General features: G+C 52.7%; 2 protein-coding genes across 2 annotated transcripts; both read left to right on the top strand.

Moving 5' to 3' along the window:
• Positions 1 to 768: 768 nt before the first annotated feature.
• Positions 769 to 6,974, top strand: NUDT8 (nudix hydrolase 8). Its single transcript, XM_036762354.1, has 5 exons — positions 769 to 1,019; positions 3,342 to 3,623; positions 4,787 to 4,919; positions 5,310 to 5,387; positions 6,154 to 6,974. The coding sequence occupies exons 2-5, from the start codon at positions 3,355 to 3,357 to the stop codon at positions 6,394 to 6,396; spliced, it is 723 nt and encodes a 240-aa protein (XP_036618249.1). The 5' UTR covers positions 769 to 1,019; positions 3,342 to 3,354; the 3' UTR covers positions 6,397 to 6,974.
• Positions 6,975 to 17,435: 10,461 nt separating this feature from the next.
• LOC118854432 (double C2-like domain-containing protein gamma) lies at positions 17,436 to 24,740 on the top strand. Its single transcript, XM_036764791.1, has 11 exons — positions 17,436 to 17,624; positions 17,694 to 17,733; positions 18,647 to 18,726; positions 18,837 to 18,908; positions 20,778 to 20,887; positions 22,172 to 22,301; positions 22,432 to 22,485; positions 23,870 to 24,021; positions 24,205 to 24,286; positions 24,371 to 24,467; positions 24,553 to 24,740. Exons 1-11 carry the CDS (start codon positions 17,436 to 17,438, stop codon positions 24,681 to 24,683), a joined length of 1,137 nt encoding a protein of 378 aa, XP_036620686.1. The 3' UTR covers positions 24,684 to 24,740.
• The last annotated feature ends 292 nt before the right edge of the window (positions 24,741 to 25,032 follow it).

Genomic DNA, 25,032 nt, shown 5'->3' with positions numbered 1-25,032 from the left:
GCATGTCTGGGTCAGGATTTGAACACAGATATGTCCCTTACAATAAAGAGGGTCATCTTCTTTCCCAGCCTGTGGTGGGCATAAGGAATATGTGGCCTGTTGGGGTGGGGGTTGCCTAGGGACCATAGGAGACAGGAGAGAGAACAGCTGTTGACACGGGAAGGATGCAGCCTTGAACGAAATGGACCAGGAAGAAGGGGTTGAGGGGCTGTCAATGCCCCCAGGTCCACGTGGGCCCTTCCTTCCGGAGGTGGAGAAGGCCCCGGGCTCTGGGCTCATCCTTCAGATTCCAGCCCCGCAGATAAGTGGATGTGGCCTAGCGACCGAGTCTCCAATCCCACCTTCTGCAAGGTTGCCAGTGGGAGCTCCTGAGGGGCAGGGACTGCCCCATAGCCTTTCTTTGCATTCCCAGCACATAGTAGGCACTTAATCAAAGCTTGTTGCTTTGATTACCTTTGAGGGACCTCGGTGGTCATCCAGGATGACCTCTTGCTTCTTGTGGGGGGGGTGGGAGGAAAAGACTTGTCTAAGGTCACAAAGACAAGACACGGGAGGGGCGGGGAACGGGGCGGGGATATGCGGTACAACGCTAGACTTCGAGTCCAGAAATCTGAACCCCTAGGGAAGGAAGGGGGTGTGTTCCCAGGAGTCCCCGCCCGCATCTGGCAATCCCGCCCCCATGGCCTCGGGCCAGCTGCAGGCAGGCCCCACCTTCTTCCTAGGTGGGCCCCGGCGGGGCGGAGCCTCTGCCCGGCTGGAGCCCAGGCCGGGGGCGGGGCCCGGGGGTGGTGTGTGTGCTTGTGTGTGGGCACCGGCCTCCGACCCCCCCGCAGAGCCTCCTCCCTCCCCGCGCCTCCCTCTGTGGGTGCACTCGTGCCCCAGCGCACACGCACAGCCCCCTCCGGCGCGGGGCCGGGGGGGGTCCCCAGGACCCCTCCTCGGGCCAGGACCCACGCCCCGCCCGGCCCGGCCCCGCCCCCGCAGCCATTTTGCTCCGGCAACGGGCACTTAGGGCTCAGGTCAGTGCTGGGGGGAGGGGGGAGGGCTCCTCGATCTCCCCCCCTCCCCCCATCCCTACCCTGACTCGCTGGCCCTCGTGTTGCCCCCGGCTGGGCCGCGGGACAAGGGCCAGACTGCCCCTGACCTTGACCTTGATAATGACCGAGCCTGACGATGACTCCTCCCCGCCTCGCTCCTCCCACTCCCCCCCAACCTTCCCGCCTCGCTTTGCGGTTTCCAGGCTCCCCCGGAAAGACGCGGACAGGGACCGAAGTGGGGATGGGGCGCATTCCCGGGACAACCCCTGAGCCGGAGTTGGGCAGGAAGGGACCCCTGGAGGGGGCAGCTTGGCCATTGGGCGTCCTAGGCCATCGGGACCGACCCTCTCCTTTTACAGGCCCTGGGAGGGGGAGGGACTTAAACAGCTAGTGTCAGAGGTGGGATTTGATTCCAGAGCCTAGGAGTGTCCCTGCCAGGGTTCAGAGAACAAACGGGAGGGTTCTTAGAGTACATACTGGCACAGGCTGGTAGAGACCTTAGGGAAGAGAGAACCAGAGCTGAGAACAGAGAAAGTCAGAGCTAGGGGAGACCCCAGAGAACAAAGAGCTGGGGAGACCCCGGAGAACAAAGTCAGAAGCGGGGATACCCTGGAGAGCAAAGTCAGAGCTAGGGGAGACCCCAGAGAACAAAGAGCTGGGGAGACCCCGGAGAACAAAGTCAGAGGGGGGGATACCCTGGAGAGCAAAGTCAGAGTTGGGGGAGACCCCAGAGAACAAAGTCAGAGCTGGGGGAGATCCTGGAGAAGTTAGAGCTGGGGAGACCTCAGAGAACAAAGTCAGAGTTGGGGGAGACCCCAGAGAACAAAGAGCTGGGAGATCCCGGAGAACAAAGTCAGAGTTGGGGGAGACCCCAGAGAACAAAGAGCTGGGAGATCCCGGAGAACAAAGTCAGAGCTGGGGGAGACCTCAGAGAACAAAGCCAGAGTTGGGGGAGATCCTGGAGAAGTCAGAGCTGGGGAGACCTCAGAGAACAAAGTGCTGGGGAGATCCCTGGAGAACAAAGTCAGAGCTGGGGGAGACCTCAGAGAACAAAGCCAGAGTTGGGGGAGATCCTGGAAAAGTCAGAGCTGGGGAGACCTCAGAGAACAAAGGGCTGGGGAGATCCCTGGAGAACAAAGTCAGAGCTGGGGAGACCCCAGAGGACAAAATCAGAGTTGGGGAGACCCCGGAGGACAAAGCCAGCTCAGACCTTCCTCGAGCAGGTCCAGTGGGCAAGCCCCCAGTCTCAAGGCTGTTTACTAAGGAAAAAGGAGCGTGCCTGCCCTCTGGGACCTTACATTGTATCTGAGGAACCAAAGGGAGAACTAGATACAAGCTGGATACAATATATTTGAAGGGGACCCGCCTCCTTTAGCTTCGGCCCAGGTCGGGAGCTGGGCTTGGAAGGAAGCAGGGCCTTCTAAGGGCCCCAGAAAAGGGCCAGCCTGTGCATCATCACAGAGATGACCAGGGTATGTCCCTGGGAGGAACATCAAGCTGGTCTGTGGCTTGAGAGCAAAAGATCGAAAGCAGAATTTAAACATTTGTGAAATCCCCACCAGGCTGATTTGGTGAAAGCATAGGTACAAGAAGGGGAGCCCTGTTTCTAAGCCAAGGAGCCTGCTGGGCCTGCTGGGGAAGGTTGTTGGGTGTCTGAGGTCATTGGGAGTCAGGAAGCAGCCTGGCCTGATCACTTTGGCCTCTGTATGAAGTTTGGCCTGGACAGGAGAGAGAGAGAGAGAGAGAGAGAGAGAGAGAGAGAGAGAGAGAGAGAGAGGAGAGAGAGGGAGAGAGGTAGGGAGACCAGCTAGCTAGAGGCCACTGCTGGGGAGGTGTGGGGCAGCCATGGGTGTAGCTGAAGGTGGACATCAGACTTGGCTGATGGGGCGAGGGTTTGTCTCTGTGGGTAAGAAGAGGGGGAGTGAGCAGAGGGCAGCCAGGCTGAAGGGAGCCCCCAGCAGAAAAGGGAAGAGGGAAGAGGCTGAGTTCAGACACCCATGGTGGGCCAGAGTCACCCATGGTGATAGGGGTGGGGGGAGATGGCACCTAGCTTGAACAGACTCTGCAGACCATGGAGGCCTTTAATGAGGAGGAGGCCAAGGCCTGGGGAGAGGGTGTCACCTGTCCAAGGTCACAGGCCCAGCCAGTAACAGGATCAGGATTCGAATCTATGTCTCCAGGGCTCATCCTATTGGGGCCTTCCTTCAGCTCGCTCTCCCTAAACTGTGTTGTGCCCATTTGTGGCCATCACTGAGCTGGGGGAGGGAGGGGCACCATCTTACCCAGGCCTCCTTCCCTCCACAGAGGTTGAGGTGCCATGCTGCCCACACTGCGCCTGGCAAGCAGGCAGCCCAGCCCCTGGGGAGGCAATGGCCCCCTGAGCCCAGAGGAGGCTGCTCGCCACGCCCTGTCCAGTGCCAATGAAATGCGCTGCCGACAGTTGCTGGAGGCCACCACGGCCAGATACCGTCATCGGGAGGCCTCAGCGGCCGTGCTGGTGCCCCTGTGCTCTGTGCACGGAGAACCATCCCTTCTCTACACGCTCCGCTCCAGCCGCCTCATAGGGAGGCACAAAGGGGACGTCAGGTACCTGGGTGGGCACAGGATGCTAAGGCTGGTCTTGGCCACCCAGCTTCCCTAAGTCACAAGACTGCTTGGGCAGGCTGCCCCCACCCCAGCCCATCCCTAGTGGCACTTGGGAGTCAGGTCCCTGGGTTTGGGGCTCACCTACCTGGGTGAGTTACCTCCCTCCTCCAGGCCTCAAGTGTCCCCTCTGTAAAATGGGAGGATTGGAGTAGATGGTGGCTGAGGACCCTTCCACCTCTGACATCCTGCGATTGTCTGGCTTAAAGTCCTGCTCAGATGCTTTATTGTGGCCTGGAGGGTCCCCTTCCAGGTGAATGGGCCAGAGGAGCCTTGTGCCCCCAGTGAACCTTGGATCTCCCCCAAGCCCGCCACAGCTCTTTGGATACAGTAGACACTTGAGAAACTTTGGTCATTGTGGTTATACCAGCCAGTAGCAGGACCAGGATTTGAATCCATGTATCCAGGGCTCATCCTATTGGGGCCTTCCCTCAGCTCCCTCTCCCTAAACTGGGTTGTGCCCATTTGTGGCCAGCACTGAGCCAGGGGGAGGGAGGCCATCTCACCCAGGCCTCCTTCACTTTTTTTTTTTTTGAAGATGCCTCAGCCAGCATCAGCTGACTGGGGTGTCTATTGTTGGACCTAGCCCAGCTCTGGGAGAGACTCATGACCTTCTCAGGGCTGGCCTCTGGGAGAGCAGGCTGTTCTTGGGTTTGGGTCTGAGTTGATAGAGGAACATATAAATGGAAACATAGAACATGGGATGTTAGACCTGGGGGGAACATTAGAATGTGGAATGCCGGAACTGAGAGGGGCCTTAGAATGCAGAATGTCAGAGAACCAGGAGAGGCCTTAGAAATGTGGAATACCAGAGGTGAGAAGGGCCTGAGAATGCTAAATGTCAGAGTTGGAAGGGACCTTGGAACCTAGAACATCAGAACTGGAGGAGCCCCTGTATGTAGAACACAGAAGCGAGGGGCTTCTGATGCTAGGAAAGATCCAAGGTGGGAGATGCTGCTCCCCTGGCACTCCCCTGCCCTTCCCAGGTCAGCCTCCTCAATGACACATTCTTTGCCGGTCCCCAGTGCCCTATATTTCCCCAGAGCTTGTTGCCCCCAGCAAGAGTGGCAGGGGATGGAAGCCTTCCTCATGTTTTTGTGCCTCAGTTTCCCAGGGGGCAAGTGTGACCCTCAGGACCAGGATATTGTTGACACAGCTCTCCGGGAGACAAGGGAAGAGCTAGGCCTGCCCATCCAGGAGGAGAGTGTGTGGGGCATCATGAAGCCAGTGAATGATAGGGTAAGCACTGCCCCTCCCTGAGACCCCAGGCAGGAGGCTTAGAGGGGCCTCCCCAGTTCTGTGGCTGCCTCGGTCTCTCCACTCTCCAGAGATGTGGAGCCGGGCATCTGCATTGAGCCAAGTGAAGTCTGAAGGAGCAGCTCCTGCCCCACCCAGAAAAGGGGGCCTTTACTTGAACCCTGGCTGTGCTCCATTTCATCTTTGGCTTCCTTTCCATGGGCAGCCACCAGATCTGAGGTCAGGAAGACCTGGATTCAAATCCTGCCTCAGGCATTGTGTGGCCTTGGACAAGTCACTTCAACGCTGCCTGCCTCAGTTCCCTTTTCTAGAAGATGGCTTCCAAAGTCCCTTCCTGCTCTAAACTTGGGATCATTCTTGTTCTGCTTACAGAAAAACACCATCGTTGTCCCAGTCATTGCCCAAGTGGGGGCCCTGGAGTCTCTGGACCTCACGCCTAACCCACAGGAGGTGAGTGAGCCCCAGACCCTCGAGGCCTCCCCGTGCCTGGCCCTGCCCAGTCCACACCCCGTTGCATCTGCCTTGTGCGAGCCCTGGGCTCAGTCCCAAACCTGAGAGAAGATCCAGTGCCTGCCCTCATAGAGCTCACACTCACCCAGAATGAAAGCAGCTCTGTGCTGGACAGGGTGAGGAGGACCTTCCTAGAGTTACTGCTCTCCCAGCACAGAATAGCCTGCCACAGGAGGGCGTGGACTTCCCCTTTGAATGAAGGCCGGGCAATCGCTGGCTAAGACTGTTCTAGAGAATGTCCTACATCAGGGGTGGCTTGGGTTAGCTGGCCTCCAAGGGACCTGCTGTTGTGATTCTGTGACTAACCTCTGCTTAAGACCTCCAGTGACAGGGAACTCATTACCTTACAAGGCAGCTCATTTCCACCTTGGGGTAGTTAGATTCAATTCAACAGGCATGTATTAAGCACTTTTGCTGTACAATTAAATTCCCTTAGTGAAAGGGTTGGGTTTTTTTCCTTCCTTATATTGGGCCAAAATCTGCCACCCACAAATGAGTGTATTCCAGAGTACTAGACAGTACATGCAACCAAGCTGTGGATCTTCCTTCAGGAGGTCCCAAGGGCAAGGCCATTGCCAACCAGAACCACTTTCCCTTCTCTGTGCCCCTCAGGACCCAGCATGGTGCCTCGAATGGTTACTAAATCTGGACAGAATCACCGCTCCCACCACAGGCTCTAATGGTCCTCACTCTTCTTTCTTACCAGGTGGATGATGTCTTCACCATGCCACTGGCACACCTGCTCCAGCCCCAGAACCAGGGCTACACCCACTTTTGCCATCAGGGCCGCTACAGCTACACATTGCCCATCTTCCTGCATGGCCCTTACCGCATCTGGGGCCTCACGGCCATCTTCACAGAGCTCACGCTGGAGATGCTGGTGAGAGGGACTTACCACCGCATAACCCATCTTGCCGGGCAGCAGAGGGGAGGAGAGACCAGGACATAGAGGGCAGAGAGTTCAGCTGGGAGCACTAAAAAGAGTCCAGCAAGGCCACTGAGAACTTTGCCTCTTCTTTTTTTGCCTTCATACCTAACTGAGGGACCAAGCCAGCTGGGGAATCCAGTGCAGTGGGGGCTCTTTGTCCTTCCAAGTCAGCCATAAGCCAGATTTTTGTACCAGCAGGAGGAAGCCAGATGTGCTGTCTCTGCACCAAAAGAAGCTGTGGTGGGAGGTGGGCAGAGCCTGCCCTTAGAAGGACTGGGGAGAGCTCCTCTCTCTGATCTCTTGGTTTGGGTGGCCCAACCTCACTGTCTCTGTGTTTGCAATTCCTGGAACACAAGACCCATCTCCCGACTCCATGACTTTGTATGGACTATCCACGGCGGTATGCCCCCCATCAGAATGTCAGCTTCTTGAGGGCAGGGCCTGTTTTTATGCCTTACTTTGTATCTTAATGCATAGCACAGTGAGTTGGACATTTATTGACTGACTGACTCTGGAGACCTATCCCTCCATCTAGAAAACAACCAACTTAACTCCACCTCAGTTCAGTGTAATAAAGGCTGTCTTCTTGGATCTGAAAAGTTGTCTCTGCCTCATTCCCCAGTAGAATGGAAACTCCCTGAGGGGAAGGATGGTGTTTTGTCCTGTCTTTGTGTCCCCAGTGACTTAATAGGTATTCCTTGGGTTGGATTCCCAACCTTACCAGTCCAAATAGATTCACACCAAGGACTCCAAAAGACAAACTGGCCCTGCATCAGCTTGACCCACTGGGCTGGAAGGTCATCTGGCCCAATAGGTTCCTGATGAGGAATTTCATCTGAACTATCACCAAGCCAGGACCATCTGAAGGTCTGCAGGGAGGGGCAGCCACCCATTCCACTTTGGGATAGCTCACTAACACCCTCCCCTAGATGTTTTTCAGACATACTGTCCAGCCATACTTCCATGAACTTGTACTTGTGTAGTTGATCTTTTGAACCCAAGAGTATAAGTCAATATCTATATTACACCTTTTCCAATTTGGTCCAACATTCTATTGAGAGCTTTTTGGATCTTATTTCATTCATCAAACATGATAGTTATCCCTCCTACCCTCCTGCCTTTGTGTCTTTTGAAAATTTGATAAGCATGCCTTCCACACTTTTTATCCAAATCTTCAATTAAAATAGTGACTGGAATGAGCCCCTTTCAGACCATAAACAAGAAAGAATAAACATCAGAATCTAATATTAGAAAAATTAAAGACAAAAGAACTAGTGATTACTGAATGGAGACAGAAAGAAATTTGTATACTGCCAAGCTGTATATAGCACCTTTACAAAAATTAACTATAAAGTTGTAAAGATCTCCAAAAAATGTCAAAAAGCAGAGATATTAAACATCATTTACTGACCACATTTTGTCAAATGTTTTTCAGAAACCCAGGTCTACTATGTCCCCAGTATTTCCCTGATCTGCCCCTCAAGTAATCAAAAAAGAAATGCCAAAGGAAATGAGATCAGTCTGATATGACCTTTTCTTGATGAAGTCATGCTAGCTCTCAGGGATCACTCCTTCCCTTTTCAAATGCTCAGAAGACAACTCTTTAATAATGCACACATCCTAGATGTATATGGGTGCCAGGGTACAAAGTCAAGTGCACCAGACTACAGTTTGAACAATCTTCTCTTTGCCTTTCTTGAAAATTGGAATGCTTTCCCTTCTCTTGTCCCACAACACCTGTTCTCCATGGTCTTTCAAAAACCACTGACTTCGAAGGGCAGTTAAGTGGTGCAGTGGGTAAAGCATTAACACTAGAGTCAGGAGGACCTGAGTTCAAATCTGGCCTCAGACACTGTGATACTATAACTGTGTGACCCTGGGCAAGTCACTTAACTCCAATTGCCTCAAAAAAAAACCCTCACCTATGTTGGCTCAGCCTTCCCATTGACCAGTTTCTTTCAGTAGCCTGGGATGCAGAGCACTCGAACCCTAAAAGTTCTCATGCCATTTACCTCTTGAGGTTTTAAGACCCTATTTGCCATTTTTGTCCTATCCTCTGATTAAAGATTTTCCCATTTCCTGGAGACAATGGAAGTAAAAAGGCAGATTTCAAAAAACTGGAAAGACTTAGATGAACTGATGCTGAGTGAAGTGAGCAGAACCAGGAGAACATTACACACAGTAACAGCAACACTGTGTGATAACTAACTTTGATAGACTTAACTCTTTTCTGCAATGCAATGATCTAAGACAACTCCAAAAGACTTGTGATTGAAAATGGTCTGAATACAGATTGAAGCAGGCTATTTTCTCTTTTTTTTTGCTTTTTGTTTTTTTCTTTCTTGGGGTTTTTCCCTTTTGTTCTGATTCTTCTTTCACAACATGACTAATATGGAAATACGTTTAATATGCTTGTACATGTGCAGCCTATATCAGATTGCTTGCAGTCTTGGGGGAGTGGGGAAGGAGAAAAAAATTCAGAACTCAAAATCTGTGTGAATGTTGAAAACTATCTTTACATTGAATTGGAAAAAATAAAATACTATTGAGTGGAAGAGAAATTAAAAAAAAGTTGTGTGGAAAATAAAGGCTAATTGTAATAAAAAAAAAAAAGAAAGTAGAGGCAAAATAGGGTTGAATTTTACCTTCTTTCTATCATCTGTTATTGTCCATTCCACCCTGAGCAGTGAGCCTCTCCTCTCTCTGATCACCCTCTGTCCCCAGCCTAGATCTACTAAAGCTTCACCCTCTCCTGCCTGTATTCTTACAGGATCATGTCCCCCTTATACGCAGCTGGGGTCTTCTGTCACCTACTTGTGGGACATGTCCCGGAGTCCCTTCCCTATCTTGGTCAACCTCCTGTGGACAAGCTCAAGCTTGCCAATATCTTTCCTCATAGAATGTATCTCCCAAATATGATGGGATGCCAGCAAAGGACATTGTGGATGTTAGCTATAGCACCCTCATTTCTGTTAGCACTGCCTTCCCTCTAGGCACCCTCTCTATCATCCTCTACATTCAATCAGTTGTCAAGTCTGGTTGATTCTTTCTCCATATCTCATATCCTTTACCTTCTCTACTCACATAACCACTACCCTAAGTTCTCATCACCTTTCACCCAGGCTACTGTAACAGTCTCCTCAGTGTTCTTCCTGCCTCTCTCCCTTTTCTGATTCACCCTCCTCTTAGCTGCCAGCTTGATATTCCTAAAGCATGATCTGAACATGCCACAACCCTGCCTAAGAAGCCTCAATGCTACCCACTGCCTCAGGCTTAAACACTGTACAGACATCTCCAGCACTGAAAGCCCTTCACAGGCTGGCGCCAACCTGCCTCCCCAGACTGATTCCATATTGCTCCACTTTATGTACTCTCTTGGTCAGCCAAACTGCCTTACAGGCGAGAGAACTGAGGCTCAGAAAGGTTCAGGGATCTACCACGGTCACCGAGTATCAGAGGCATCATAGACTCAGAACTTAAAACATCATTTCACCCGGACCAACGACAGAGATCAGCTTCTGCCAGCAGAAATAAAGCTCCCAAGGCCCATCTGCATGAGCTCCTTGGGACAGTGAGGCCATCACTGACCTAGGAAAAGAGACTTGGCTGAAAAAGAAGGAAAGTGGGAACCTTGAAAGGGGAAGGAAGTGAGCACAGGGAAGGAGGTTTGGACAAGGTTTCTGCAATGTGCAATAAGGGGTCACGGAATGTGAGCAATAAATCCAGAGGTGAAGGGGAGCTGGGCATCGGCACCACCGCACCAGCGGTCAGCTCCACCCTTACTTCCGGAAGGGGTTAAACCCTGCAGAAGCCCCCAGGGCCCAGAGGAAAGAGACTGAGAGCTGTTTGTTTTTGCCAAGAGCTGAAGGTGTAGGAGCCCTCTCTCCTCATCTCTCCTTCCCAGGGAGACTGAACACCCGCTCCCACGCTTGCCTCCATTCTTCCAAGTTTGCTTAAATCTCCGTTTAACCAACTCTGAATGCCAGATCGGCCCGAGCAGCATCTAGTTTGTACGTATCTCATTACTGTGAACTGCCAGTGATAGGAAATAAATGGACAGTGAGCGCAGACTCTCTCTCTTTGGCGTTAGAGTCATGTTCCAGCTGGGAGCTCAACAGCAGAATGAAAGTGAATCTTATAGATCTTATATAAGCAGGGGGAAATAGGAATCTGGGTTTTCCCCTGACAAAAGTGTAAGATTTAAGGAGCAGAAGGAGGCTTGGAGAGTGAGGAACAAGAGTTACCTCCCTCAAAGGCAGGGAGCCATTGGGAATTTTTGCTTTTGCCTTATTCTCTCCTGGTAGGTTCAAAGGGGCCCATCTGATGTGAAGTGACAACTACTGTGAGTGTCAGAGGCAGGATTTGAACCCAGACCAGCCCTCAACCAGGGACTCAACTTTTTTTGTGCCACAGAGTCCTGTGGTGGTCTGGGAAAGCCTGGGGACCCTGTCACAGAATCATGTATAAAATGAAATATGTAGCAGGCAAAGAAAACTGTACTGAAATACAGTTATCAAAATATTTTTAAAAACAAATTCACAGAGTCCACTACCAGCCTACCTTTTATAACATATATACAGATAAGTTCATATAAAGTAATTTGAGAAGAGATAGAGAATGAAAGAATGCTGACAAATGATGTGGGGATCAGGGGATCAGGGAAGGCTTTGTGGAGGAGCTGAGCCTTAAAGGTGTGACCCCCAGTCCACTATGGTGTCCCACAAGGGGCTCTATCTTTGGGCTCACTTAGACCTGGATTCATGTAAGACTGGGGGAGGGGCACCTGATCCCAATGGAAGAGTCAGGCCTCTCTCTCTCTCTCTCTCTCTCTCTCTCTCTCTCTCTCTCTCTCTCTCTTTCTCTGTCTATCTGTCTCTCTCTCTGTCTCTCTGTCTCTGTCTCACACACACACACACACACACACACACACATTTCCCCCACTCCAACTCTATAGTCAACTTCCAAGGAAAGCCCCAAAACAAAGCATAGGTAGGGTTCACATCTAGGGTCTCCCTACAACGTGGGGAAAAGGTACTCAATGTATACAGTATCAAGTCTGGAGCAAGAATTAATTTCCTCTGGCTCAGAAAATGCTCAAGACACAAAGGACTTGCAGGAATGGGAGAGGAAACATAAAACATCTCCAGTAGCCCATTATAGTCACTCTACTCCCCAGGGAAGAAGGAGACAGATTTGTACAAACACAGAACACATAATTCACTTTTATGTCAGATGTGCAACATCCAAGAGATTCCCAAGGGCCAGATCTCTGATCAGCCAAAGAAAGGCACTCTTCAGTCCAGGAGTTCCAAGAACGTGCCTCGTTGTTATGACTGTGGCACAGTGGATAGAGTGCGAGGCCTGGAGTCAGGAAGACTCATCTTCCTGAGATCAAACCTGACCTCAGATAGTCCTTAGCTATGTGACCCTGGGCAAGTCACTTTACCCTAATGTCTCAGTTTCCTCATCTGTAAAATAAGCCACAGAAAGAAACGGTACATGGCAAAACCACTCTAGTATCTCTGCCGAGAAAACCCTAAATGGAGTCATGAAGAGTCAGACATGACTGAGATGACTGAACAAACAAGAACAACAACCAAGAACAGCCCTGGAAGTGGTCCTCTACTCTTCCGAGAAGCCTGTTCGTACAGAAAACTCTTCCTGCCCCAAGGTAAGGTGTTTCCTGTGACCACCCCTCCAGGAGTGGGCTCTCCCTCTTCTTGCCTCCTGTGGCCTGTACAGTTATCCCTTCTACACTGAGACTTTCCCTACCATGGTTTTGCTATATGGAGGTCAGCATAAATTAAATGGTAATTTGAGGGGAGTTTTGCAGAAGTCACAGACCACATGTGAAGGCCAGCAGATGACATAGAAAACATTCAGAAACTTGGAAATGCATAAAATAGCAGTATGGCATTGCATAATATCAACCCAGATTTTACAACAAGGTACTGTAAATACCACATGAAAGAAAAAGAAAAATTTCAGACTTCTTCTCTGGTACAAAGGGAGGGCCAAAAATTTTTATGAGGATTTTCCAGATCACCGGGGGGCGGTGGGCACTGCACCATAACTCCTGCAATGTGGAGGGGATAACTGTACTGTTCATAATGGGCCTCAACACTGCCTGTGGTTGCAGTTTTCATCAAAAGAGTCTCATCTCCCTACTAGACTGGATGCTCCAGGAAGGCAGGAACCGAGGCTCTGTTTCACACCTGTCAGCACAAGCCTGCCACCTTATCCAGTGCCATGCTGATCAGACTACCAAAGAATAACTTTAGAGAGCTAGAAAGAAATAATAACAAAATTCATCTCGAAGAATAAAAGGTCAAGAATATCATGGGATAAGTGGGGGAAAACTGGGAAGGATGGGGCCAGATCTCAAAGTATACTATGAAGCTATAAGCGTCAAAGCAATTTGGGATCAGTTAGGAAACAAAATGGTTGGTCAATGGAACAGGTTAGGTATACAAAATACAGAAGCTAATGAGCACAATATCCTACTGTTTGATAAGCCCAAAGATCGCAGCTATTGGGCAAGAACTCAATATCCAAAAAAAAGTTTGGGGGAAACTGGGAAGTAGTCTGGAAGAAACTAGGTATAGATCAATATCTCATACCATGTACCAAGACAAAGTCAAAAGAAGTACATGCTTTAGACATAAATAGTAACATCATAAGCAAATTTTGAAGTATGGATGAAATTACCCACCAGCTCTATGGATAAAGGAAGAGTCTGGATCACTATCATTATATAAAATTAAAAAGTTTCCACACAAACAAAAACAATGCAGCTAAAATTTGAAGAAAACTGGAAAAAATCTGCAGCAAATTTATCTCATAAAAGTCTTATTTCTAAGATATATAGGGAACTGAATCAAATTTACAAGAATTAGAGCCAATCCCCCAATTGATAAATACTCAAAAGATAGGAATAGGCAGTTTCAGAGGAAGAAATCCAAGTTATCAATAGTCATATGGGGGAAAATGCTCTAAGTCACAATAATTAGAGAAATGAGAATTAAAACAACTCTGAGGTACTGCCTCGCACCCATCAGAACAGCTAAGATGACAGAAAAGAAAGGGTCTGTGGGAAAACAGATAGACTAATGCACTGTTGGTGGAGCTGGGAACTAGTCCAACCATTCTGGAAAACAATTTGGAGCTGTGCTCAATAGGCTGTTAAACTGTGCACACACTTTGACCCAGCAATGCCACTGCTAGGGCTATACCCTGGAGAAATCGACAAAAGAGGAAAAGGACCCATATGTACAAAAATATTTATAGCAGCTCCTTTGGTGGTGACAAAGAATTAGAAATCAAGGGGATGCCTATCAACTGGCAGGTGGATAAGCAAGTTACAGCATAGGAAAGTGACAGAATTCTATTGTGCTGTCAGAAATGATGAAGGGGATGGTTTCTGGAACACCTGGAAGACCTGTATGAACTGATGCAGAGGACAGTGAGCAGAATCAGGAGAAAATTTACACAGACACCACAAGATTGTAAAGATTGTGAAAGACTTAGTAACTCTGATCAATGCAGTGATCCACCACAATTCCAAAGGACTCAGGTTAAATCTTAGATGCAACATGATGTAGTGGGATAAACACTAAATTTGGAGTCAGGGTACCTGGATTCAAATCTCAGCTCAGTTGCCTATTCTTTGTATAACCTTGGTCCTCAGTTTCCCCATCTGTCAAATGAGGGGATTGGACTAGCTGGCCTCTGAGATCCCTCCCAGCTCTCGATATATGAGCTTATGAACCCATGATCTTTTTTAAAAAAATTAATTTATTTTTAGTTTTCAATATTCACTTTTATAAGATTTTGAGTTCTAAATTCCCCCCTCCCCTCTCCCTAAGACAGCATGCAATCTGATATAGGCTATACATGTACAATCTATATTAAATATATTTCCACATTAGTCATGTGAAAGAAGAATCAGAATAAAAGGGAAAAATCATGAGAAAGACAAAACGAAAGAAAAAGATCGAAAATAGCATGTTTGATCTGCATTCAGACTCCATAGTTCTTTCTCTGACTGTGGACAGCATTTTCCATCAGCAGTCTTCTGGAGTTGTCTTAGATCCTTGCATTGCTGAGAAGAGTGAAGTCTATCAAAGTTAGTCTTTGCACACTGTGGCTGTTACTGGCACAGGGTTCTACTGGTTCTGCTCACTTCACTCAGCATCAGTTCATGCAAATCTTTCCAGGTTTTTCTGAACCTGTGATCTTGAAATTCTATACAAATGTGAGGAAGGAAGGGATCATGAACAGGCCAGGAGAATTCACCCGGTCACTCCTTTGTCTGCTCTCCCAAGATCTTGTATGTAGTTACTTACACATGGTCTCCCCAATTAGAATGTGAGGGCAGGGGCTGATTTTTGCCTTTCTTTGTATCTCCAGAGCTTAGCACAGTATTTGGCACATAATAAAAGATTAATAAATACATGCTGACTGACTGGTCTGGATCCAGCCCAGACCACTGTTGTGTGACTGTGGTTCTCTCCCAGGACCCCCAGCTTGCCAACAGGTGTTATGAAGGGTGGGCATGGACATCTGGTCTGCCCTTTGAGTCCAACGCTGTCTTGATTCCAGCCTTCCTCCCCAAAGCTTGGCTAGGCAGATCAACAAGGCAGCCCCCTGGTTCCAGGTTGGGCCCCACTGCCTCCTGATCACCTTGGAAAGGAGAGATCCAAAGCAGAGAAGATTCCAGGAGGGGGCCAGGCTCTAGTAGGAGCCTTAAAGTAGAAGTGTGTGGAGGAAGAAAATAGGGAGGCCCCAGGAGTTTAGCCCTAGCAGAAACCAAGGACACTTCTGGACCATGGGACCTACAGAAATGGGCTATGGGTCAGGAGCTAGAGATTAGGCAGCTAGAAAAAGGTGAGGGGCTTGAGAAGGGGAAGGGGGTAGGAAATCAAGTCACCCCCTCCCTTCTCCCACTGCAGGCCTTCTTTGTCCTGCTTTATCCTGCTCCCAGCCTTCCTTCCTCCCCCCTTCCAGGCTTCCTGTCCCCCTCTCCTTTCTCCTTTCCATTTCTCACCTTTGTTGGCAGTTAGCAAGAATAAATTGCTTTTTAAAAATATCTCCATTTCACAGGGGATCAAGTCAGAGGTGTTTGGGGGAGGGAAGGTCCCAGACCATCTGGGGGTGGAAGCTCAAAGTGGGGTCAGAAAAGAGAAGAGGGAATTGGGGGGAGGGGTGGAAGGGAGGGAGGGGCCTGAGAGCCTGGAGGAAAGTCCTCTTCCACAGACCCCAAGTGACAACATCCTCTGATCCAGTCCTCAGAGCACCTATGTGTTATGTAGGAGAGTGCAAGTATGTGTCTCAGTTGGCTTGTGTGATGGGAAGGAGAGAGGGTAGGAGCATGGGGTGTCTAGGGCTGTCTAGGGAAGGGAAGGGGGGTCCTGGGCTCTGGCATGAGTGCTCTGTGTTAGTCACATGCCTTTCCCTGTGAGTGTGTCTGTGTGTCCTATGTGTGTGTCAACATCTAAGTGTGAGAGTGGTCATGACTACGGGGTCATCACGTTGGGTGTGATCGGTGGGTGTGTTTTTCAGTGTATGAGGTGGGAGGGGGTGGCACACAGTCGGTGGGTACCAATGTCTCAATAGGGGTGTGAGTCTGTATGACCAGTGTGCCTATCAGATGCTGTTAGTGTGTTGAGAGAGTGGGGAGGAGCCGAGACTAGTGTCTTAGTGTGTCTCAGCGTGTTTGTGTGTGCGTGTCTGTGCCTGTCCGTGTGTATCCCCGTGGCGCGGCGCCGGAGGACACCGGGCGGTCATAGACACAGTCCAGGCTGGAGAGCGGGTAGGAGACAGACACGCAGCAGCATCGGCGGCGGCGGCCGCTGTGCTGGTGACCGCAGGAGAGGCAGCTGGCGGGCGTCGGACCCGGGGCCGCCGGCAGTTGGTCCAGTCCAGTGTTTGCCCGTCAGTCCAAGGGCCAGGTGAGTGCTCCCGCCCCACTTGCCCCCAGCAGTCCACAGAGGAGAGCACAACCCCACGATCCCCCCAGGAGACCCCAGAAGCCCTCGACCTTGCACCTATCTGGGACCCTCAGGCGGGAAAGTCCCACCCAGGACAGTATCCTCCCAAACTAGGGCCGAGACCCCCAGCCTGTCGGAACGCCAAACCGCCCCCCCCCATCTCGATGCTCCATTGGGGAAGAGCCCCCAACTGCTGCCCAGGACAGAAAGCCCCGACAGACATGCCCCCCCCAAACTAGGACCTGCACACCCCTGGGCTAGCCCTCCACTGAGACCTCCCAGCCTTCGCTCTCACTGCAGCCGAAGAGACTGCCCTCTAAGAAAGACCTCTCCCCAGAAAGGAGACTTCCCCTCCACAAGGTCATCCCCACAGACCCCCAGCCAAATTCAAACATAAGCCCTTGCAATAGGATGGCCAACCCTCGGTAACAGACCAGAACATAACCTCCCCTGGGTCCTCTCCCACCCAAAATGCACCTACCCCCAGCCTCCAAAGTCCAGTTCCCTGCCCCACCCCCAGCTATAGCTGAGCTAACAAGCAGAAACCACTTAGGCTAGCCTGCCGGCCAGCACCTGTGACTGAGACAAAGCCCCAAGGGTCCGGTCCTCCTGAAGGGGCTCCCCTCCAGTCCAGCCAGCTGGACTCGGGGGCCACTCTCAGAGCACTTCCTTCTGTCCAGTTCTTTCATTACACTGACCTTTTCCACCAAACTGATCCCTCCCCTTTGTCCAGCCTTCTTGCCTGTGGCCTCTCTCCTCTTCACACTGACCTTCCCGGGGGCCTGCCCACCCCCTTTAACCCTTCCCCTGTGTTTGGTCCCCTTCCTCATTCGGACCTTTTCCCTGTGTTCTGTCCCCTTCCTCATTTGGACCCTTCCCCTGTGTTTGGTCCCCTTCCTCATTCAGACACTTCCCCTTTGTCCAATTTTCCTACCATTGACCTCTCCCCCTCTATCTGGTCCCCTCCTCACATTTACCCTCCCCTGTGTCCAGTCCCCACCTCACACCAGGACCTCCCTGACCCTCCACCAACCCTCTTAGGGGACCTTCTGGCCTTCGGCACCCCTGGCCATGGCTGGCACACGTGGGGAAAAGGTCACCATGCAGGAGCATATGGCTATCAACGTGAGCCCAGGCCCTATCCGCCCCATCCGCCAGATCTCCGACTACTTCCCACATTTCTACCCCTTTGCTCCTGCCCTGCTCCGGCCCCGGCCAGCTCCTCTGCCTGCACTCCCCAGTGGGCCAGCCCCAGAGACAGCTTTGGGCAGCCCAATGGAGCATGCCTGGACCCCAACAGCAAAGGCTGGAGTCTCTCAGCTTCCCCAGTGCCTGGAGGAGGAGCAGGATGGAGACTCAGATGAGACCAGTGAGTGCTCAGGCCCTGGGGTCTGTCAGGGGATGGGGAGGGGAGGAGGGAGCCACATCACTATGCTCTCCCTCACCTTTGTCTGCTTGAGCAAGGCCTGGCAAGAAGCTCCCACCCTAGCCAGAGAGTGGGGCTCAGATGACAGCACCCTGAAAAGGTCAATCTCCCATTTCTAACATATATACAACCCATGAACCCACATCTGCTGGAGCTCATAGAGAGCTAGGCGGCGCGCACGCGCGCACACACACACACACACACACACACACACACACACCTGCTCCCATCTGGAGCTGCGTCAGGGCTGCGGAAGAAAGAAGGTGACCCTACCTTGGGCCCTTGATTCATTTAGGTCCAATTAGTTCCATTGGGGTGGGGGCAACACCAGCAGAACCAAGGCTGGAGGTCACATGGACATGAGGAGCTGAATCAGAGGAAGGTCCTGGGGACCCCCAACCCCATATCTGCTGCCCTTCCAACCAAGAACCACAGAGGAAACAGCCCCCACCCCCCCACCCCCACCCCAGGGCAGGTATGGACACTGGGTTCTTGGTAGGTTGGTCATCGCCTTCTGGTAGCCTTTCAGATTCTGATCTAATCCAAAGGCTGAGACCTCCCTCAGCCCCCAGTCAGTTAATAAACATTTGTATAAGTGCCTACTGTGTGCCAGAAACTGTGCTGAACACTGGACAGACACAGAGATGCTTGAAGAGCTGAAAATCTAGGGAGACAACACACAAATAGTTCCGTACAGACGAGCCACAGACAGGATAAAGAAGCAGCGATCCACAGAGGGAGGGCACTAGACTCGGAAGGACTGAGAAAGGCTTACTGGAGAAGGTGGGGCTTCGGCTGCGATTCCAAGAAGGCAGGAGGGCCCCAACTTCATGGACTGTCCCCTCTCCCACCCCAGCTGCCCTGGGCTCCCTTGAATTCACCCTCCTCTTGGACCAGCAGAACTCTGTCTTGCACTGCACGATCCATCGGGCCAAGGTGAGAGGGTGGGGCTGGGGGCCTGAGGCCACAGCAACCCCCCATCTCCCCCATCCCTGAAGGCCCCTGGCCCCGTCTGAAACTGCCGGCCATCTCTCTCTGTCCTCCAGGGTCTGAAACCCTTGGACTCGGGCTCCATCGACACCTTCGTGAAGGCAAATCTGTTGCCAGGAATGAGCAAGGTAAATGCCAGGGAAGGGCTGGGAGGGCGGGGCTTAGGGTTGGGGAAGGGGGGAGCCGGTAGGGACCCCCCCCAAGGGCTTCATCCGTGAGGAGAGGAAGCTAAGGACCAGAAGGGGACAGGCACACTTGAGTGAGCAGCAATGTCAGGTCCTCTGGGTCCGGTGGAGTGTACAGTGGGAGCTTGGTGGATAGAGAGCCCAGGGCTAGGGGACTGGACTTTTTGCCAGCTGCCTTCTCGCATCTACCATCCTGCCCTTGCCTGCAAGGAATTTATAGGATGTCAGGGAGACAAGCCTGGTGGATGTAGAATGACTGCTGGACCATGAAGTTCCCTTCTAACAAAAATTCCGTAGAGCACATTTCAGGGCACTGGTTGTGATTGCCTGAGATCAGAGAAGGCTGCAGGCAGCTAGGTGGCACTGCAGTGGATAGAGCGCTGGCCAGAGTCAGGAAGACTTATCTTCCTGAGTTCAAATCTGACCTCAGACACCTGCTAGCTGGATGACCTTGGGCAAGTCACTTCACCCTGTTTGCCTCAGTTTCCTCATCTGTCAAATGGACTGGAGAAGGAAATGGCAAACCTCTCTAGTATTAAAGTTAAATTAAAAGATGCTCGCTCCTTGGAAGGAAAGCTCTGGCAAAGCTGCACAGCAGACTAAGATGCAGAGATGGCGCCTTGCTGACAAAGGTCCCTATAGTCAGAGCAATGGCTTTTCCAGTAGCCATGTGTGGCTGTGAGAGCTGGACTATGAGGAAAGCCGAATTCTGCAGAATCAGTGTTTTTGAGAGGCCCCTGGACAGCAGGGAGGACAAATCAGTCAGTACTTAAAGAAATTAATTCAGGCCACCCACTAGAAGGACAAACACTGGGGCTGAAGCTTAGATACTGTGGCCACATAACGAGAAGATGGGGCTCATTAGAAAAGCCCCTGATGTTGGGAAAGACTGAAGGCAAAAGGAGAAGGGGATGGCAGAGGCTGAGATGGATGGACGGTGTCCTAGAAACAATGAAGATGAACTTTGGGAGACAGTGGAGGACAGGAGGGCCTGGTGTGCTATGGTCCCTGGGGTCACAAAGAGTCAGACGTGACTGAAGAATATAAGGCTATGATCCTTGTGGGCTGTCGTGATCAGGCAAGGCTTCCTAAGGACGTGTAGTTTGAAGTGGGCTGTGAAGGATGAATAGGACTTCGTGGAGGAGGGGAAAGGGTGCTCCAGGTGGAGGCCACAGCATAAACAAAGGGCCACGGGCAACATTTAAATAGCATTTCCAAATTTTAAGCACATTTTGTAGGTAGAAAGTACATGTTATTATCCCCATTTACATATGAGGAAACTGAGGCTTTGAGAGGCAGGATTGGACGCAGGTCCTCAGCTCCAAACTCAAACCCTTTCCACTGTGCCGCAATGTTTGAGGAAGATGGGCAGGAGGAAGGGGATAAGGAAGTAACCAAGGCAGAAAGAGCAGTTAGAACACTGTTAAGATCATCCAGACAAGACACCACTGATGGGGAACTCATGTGGTCCTGGTCTTGATCTTGGTCACAGTCACGAGCCTTATAGGGGGAGGGGCATCATAGAGAAGGGAACAGATTCCAGAGAGATTTCAGAGGGAAAAACAACAGGACTTTGATGTGGTGAATGAACATGCCTGGCTGACCTTTCCAGACAGGAAACAGCGGAAGGCCCCACTCTGAACCACAGAAAGGGTGCCCTGCTACACACAGGCTGAGGACATTCATTGCCCAGGGCCTCCCATGCACCAGCCCAGAGGGCAGGTACAATGCAGCAGCTGGGGTGGGGAGTCTCCTAGCCCTCCTGAGCTGGTCCCTGGTCCCCTTCTCAGCCATCCTGTCCCTGCCCCCCAGGCAAGTCAGCTGCGTACCCGAACAGTGCGGGGCAGCCGGGGGCCACACTGGGACGAAACACTTACCTATCATGGCTTCACCTGCCAGGATGCCGGACGCAAGACTCTGCGGTGAGCCCCCTGTCACACTTTCTCTGCCTGGGGGCCCTAGTCCAGGCCCGCTGTGCCATTCCATGGGTGCCAGGGAGCCCTCAGAATGGCTGTCCATTATCTTTCAGTCTTTCTGCTTGAGTGCCCTGCATTCCCCAGGCACAGCTTTCTTGGATGTCGCCCCCTTACACTGGCACCTGGTGGACCACTAAGCTGCAATACATTCATACCAACCAACGATGGTGCATGAGCCTCACCATCAGGGATGGGTGGGAGAGGTGTGACTAGAAGAGAAGGTGGGCTGGTCCTGGGGGCAGCTCATGGGCTCCAGCATTGAGAGGGAGGAAAGGGCCCCTAGGACTGGTGGGGAGGGCTGAGGGAAAGACCTGAGCCATCCCTTACACCCCCAAGCCATGCTCCATAAGGAGCTGGTATCTGCAAAGCACTTTGTAAACCTCAGCCGGTGCTGGGTAAGCACCAGCGATTATTACTGGCCGCCATGGCTCTGGCTGGTGGCCGTCAGCGCAGCAGGGTTGTGAGCCTCCCATGCTCCACGGGGCTCACTGCCGTGGAGTGTCATGGGGGAAGCAATGCTCCAGGGAGCACAAAAGGACTTTGGCAGCAGTGATACAGCAGTGACCAGGTCCCTGCCCTCCTGGGGCTTTGGTCAGCCTGGGAGGGCCACTAAGACAGTAAAGCAGAAAGGGGTTCACCGGATATAGGCAGGAGGGCGTCGTGTAACTGCCATGGTTAGCCAGGAGCCCAGGCAGCTAGACTCCCCAAAGTAAACCTGACTCAGAGCTGCAACTAGGGTGAGGCCATCAGAATGCTTCTTCAGGGCACCAAAGTGTACAGAGGGCACTGGCAGCATTTTTAGTCCTTCAGATGCATAGGAACAATCAGAGCTTCACACATAAAAAGAATAAACTAGGAAGCTACCCGATGACCCCCTTTTTCCCCTCCTCACCCCAGGAAGCTTCCCAGGTGTCCCTTGGCCTCCCAGGGTTCCTGGGTCTCTGCTCTTCGTCCCTTCCTCAGCTCCCTGTCCTTTGCTCCAGGTGCAGAATCCACTCTTAGGCAAGCCCTGAGAAGTCTGGGAGCTGAAGAGATGGGAAAGATGGGGGACAGAGAGCATCAGGGTAGAGCTGGGCTAGGAGACAAGTGGGGACAGGGGAGCCGGCGGCAGGGGGCAGAGGGAAGGCAGAGTTGGGCAGAGGAAGGGTCCATAGCCCTGGGAGAGGAGCTAGAGACTGGGCAGATGCTGGATAAAGCTGAGCAGTGACAGGACCCGGGATCTGGGACCAGGCTGTGTGTGTGTGAGGAGTCCCGCCTGCGGAGGCGGGCGGAGCCCCTGGGCGAGCTGCGAGTGCCCCTGAAGAAGCTGGTGCCCAACCTGAGCCGGAGCTTCAACATCTGCCTGGAGAAGAGGCGCCTGGTGAGATGGGCTGGAGCTGGGGCTGCCACCAAAAAGATGAGGCCAGGGCGGGGGCAGGGAGACAGCCCGGATGAACTTGGGGAGATGGGCATGGGCCCAGGGCCGACACTTGTGCCCTCTGCGTTTTCAGACCAAGAGGCCCAGCAGCCTGGACACTGCCCGGGGCATGTCCCTGTATGAGGAGGTAGGTCTCCTGGGGCTGCAGTTCCCCCACCCACCTTCACAAAATCCTGTTGCTCCGGGGTTTCTGTGAGCTCAGAGGCCTGACTGCACCAGCACCAGGCTCCCCATCAGCTAATTCTATTTTGGGCAGAAGCTTTGGGCCTTTCCGGCTTCCTGATGCTAATCACTTGGACGTGGTCTCTCCTCTGATGAAGCTCCTGGTGCCACTGTCAGGCTGCACCCAGAGGGACAGCTGGGAGAGGGCGGGGGCAAGGACAGGAGGAAAAGGGAGGAGATGAGGGCACCCAAGGATGGGGACCCCATGAGACCCAAACAGTGCTAGAGTTAGGACAACAGCGTCGGGAAGGAATAGTAATTGTCAGGGCTGGTAGCAAGGGATGACTGGGCATGAAGGTCAGGCCCTGTATTCTCTGGGGTGGGCTGTAGGGAATGGGGAGCTAGGGGCAAAGAAGGGAGGGTGCCGGGCCTCTTAGGGGGCTGCTGGGCCTCAGGGAGCAGACAGAAAGAATCTGGGGGCTGCCCTCTAGGCCCAAACTGAGCCACCTCATCTCACAGCCCAGGCCCTTCTGTCGGGAAGATCCAGTCCATGAGCTAGATCAGGGAACAAGGGGCCCATCTAAATGCATTCCCCTCATCCCCAGCCTTTGTCCTAGTGGCTTTGGGCAGGGAACCCTCAGCTACACCAGGGCTTAAAATGCTCTTAGAACAGGGGACAGCAGGGCTGGGAGGGGCCTTAGAACAGGCAGTGTCAGGGCTGGGAGGGGTCTTAGAACTGGGAAGGTCAGGCCGGGGAAGGGGCTGAGAACAGGGAGCATTAGCAGTGTCAGACGCCTTTTGCCTGAAGCCCCCCCAGTCTGGCCCCACTTGGAACCATTATCTCACATGCTGCCCTTCGTGAAATCTATACTCCAGTCAACGTGGCCTACTGGCTCCAAGTCAACAGTCCATCTCCAGGTCTTTGCAGAGGCTGTTCCCTCCCTCCCTGCCTGCCCTCTCTTGGAATCCCTCTGTTCCTTTAAGTCTCAGCTTAAGGAGCTGAGTACTTGGATATCATTGAGTCTGTGGCAGATGGGGAAACTGAAGCCCAGAGAAGGAGGTGGATTGCCTAGGACACACAGAGAGTTATGAAGCACCCACTGTCCTGGCCTCCATCCACTGGGCCCCTCCCCTTCCCACTGCTGTGGCCTGGCCCTGAGACACCTCTAGGTCCCCCCATTTGCTGTGAGGGTTCACTTGGGTCCAATTCGGCTCCTCCAACAACTCAAGGGTCCCTGTGCTGGGGCTGGGAGACTCCAGTGACTCGCATCAGCACCTTCTGTATCAGACAGTCTGGACTGCCCCACTGGGGACCCAGCTATAGGCCCCTGCCCACACTGGCCCTGCAGGAGGAGGTGGAGGTGGCTGGAGAGGAGCGGGGCCGGATCCTGCTGTCGCTCTGCTACAGCTCCCAGAGGGGCGGCCTGCTGGTCGGGGTCTTACGCTGCGCCCACCTTGCCGCCATGGATGCCAACGGGTATTCGGACCCTTTTGTGCGTATGTAAGTGTGTAGGATGGGCTGGGAGCTGGGTCACCAGGATCCAAACTTTCCCGACCTGCAGCCAGGACCCTCCCATCAGCACGGCATCCCCACCGGCTGGCAGTCAGGGCCATAGGAAAAAAGTCTGAGCACTTCCCAGGCACAGGCTACACCCCCCACCCCCCAAAAACCCTCGTCCCTCAGCTTCCTCCGACCAAACGTGGGTAAGAAGTCCAAATACAAGACGACCGTCCGGAAGAAGACCCTGAATCCCGAGTTCAATGAGGTGAGTGGGGAGCCAGGCCTGGCACCAGGCCCCTGCCCAGGAGGTGCCCTGTGGGGCCCTCAAGTGACAGGGCTATGTCCACAGGAATTCTTTTACGCGGGGCAGAGGGAAGAGCTTGCCCAGAAGACCCTGCTGGTGTCCGTGTGGGACTATGACCTGGGCACGGCTGATGACTTCATTGGTGAGGGTCGGGGAGGGGGCTGTGGAAGGGAGGCCCTGGGGTGGGGGGGAGTGGCCTGGCTGAGTGGGGTGCACACTCCCACCAGGCGGGCTGCAGCTGAGCATCAACTCCACCGGGGAGAAGCTTCGGCACTGGCGCGAGTGCCTGGCCCGCAGTGACCGGCGCCTAGAGCTATGGCACCCACTGGATGGAGCCCCTCCCCAGCTTGGCGACTAGGAGGGGCGAGCCTGAAAAGAACCCCCTGCATGGACTCTCTGGGGGAGCACAAAGTGGGCAGGGACAGTCTGGCCACAAACACTCGGCTTTTCCCTCTATTCTCTCTACTCCCCCAATAAACATATTCAGTGCAGGGGCTGTGTTGTACCCATTTCTCAGACTCTAGGACCGCCCTTCACCAGCAGGGTTTACCTGGACATGCTATCCCCACTTAGAGCTCAGAGCAAGGGACCTTAGGCCTATCTCGCAGGGCCAAGGCCCAGGGTCTCCCAGAGCATCATAGGCAGAGTCAAGATCTGATCCTCGTCCCTGACCTCCAAATCCAGCCCTCCCCCTCCAAATCTCAGGG

Source organism: Trichosurus vulpecula, chromosome 6 (genome assembly GCF_011100635.1).
Source record: "Trichosurus vulpecula isolate mTriVul1 chromosome 6, mTriVul1.pri, whole genome shotgun sequence".
NCBI lineage: Eukaryota > Metazoa > Chordata > Mammalia > Diprotodontia > Phalangeridae > Trichosurus > Trichosurus vulpecula.
The sequence above is the reverse complement of the archived record's forward strand: the minus strand, read 5'-3'. Positions and strand labels throughout refer to the sequence as shown.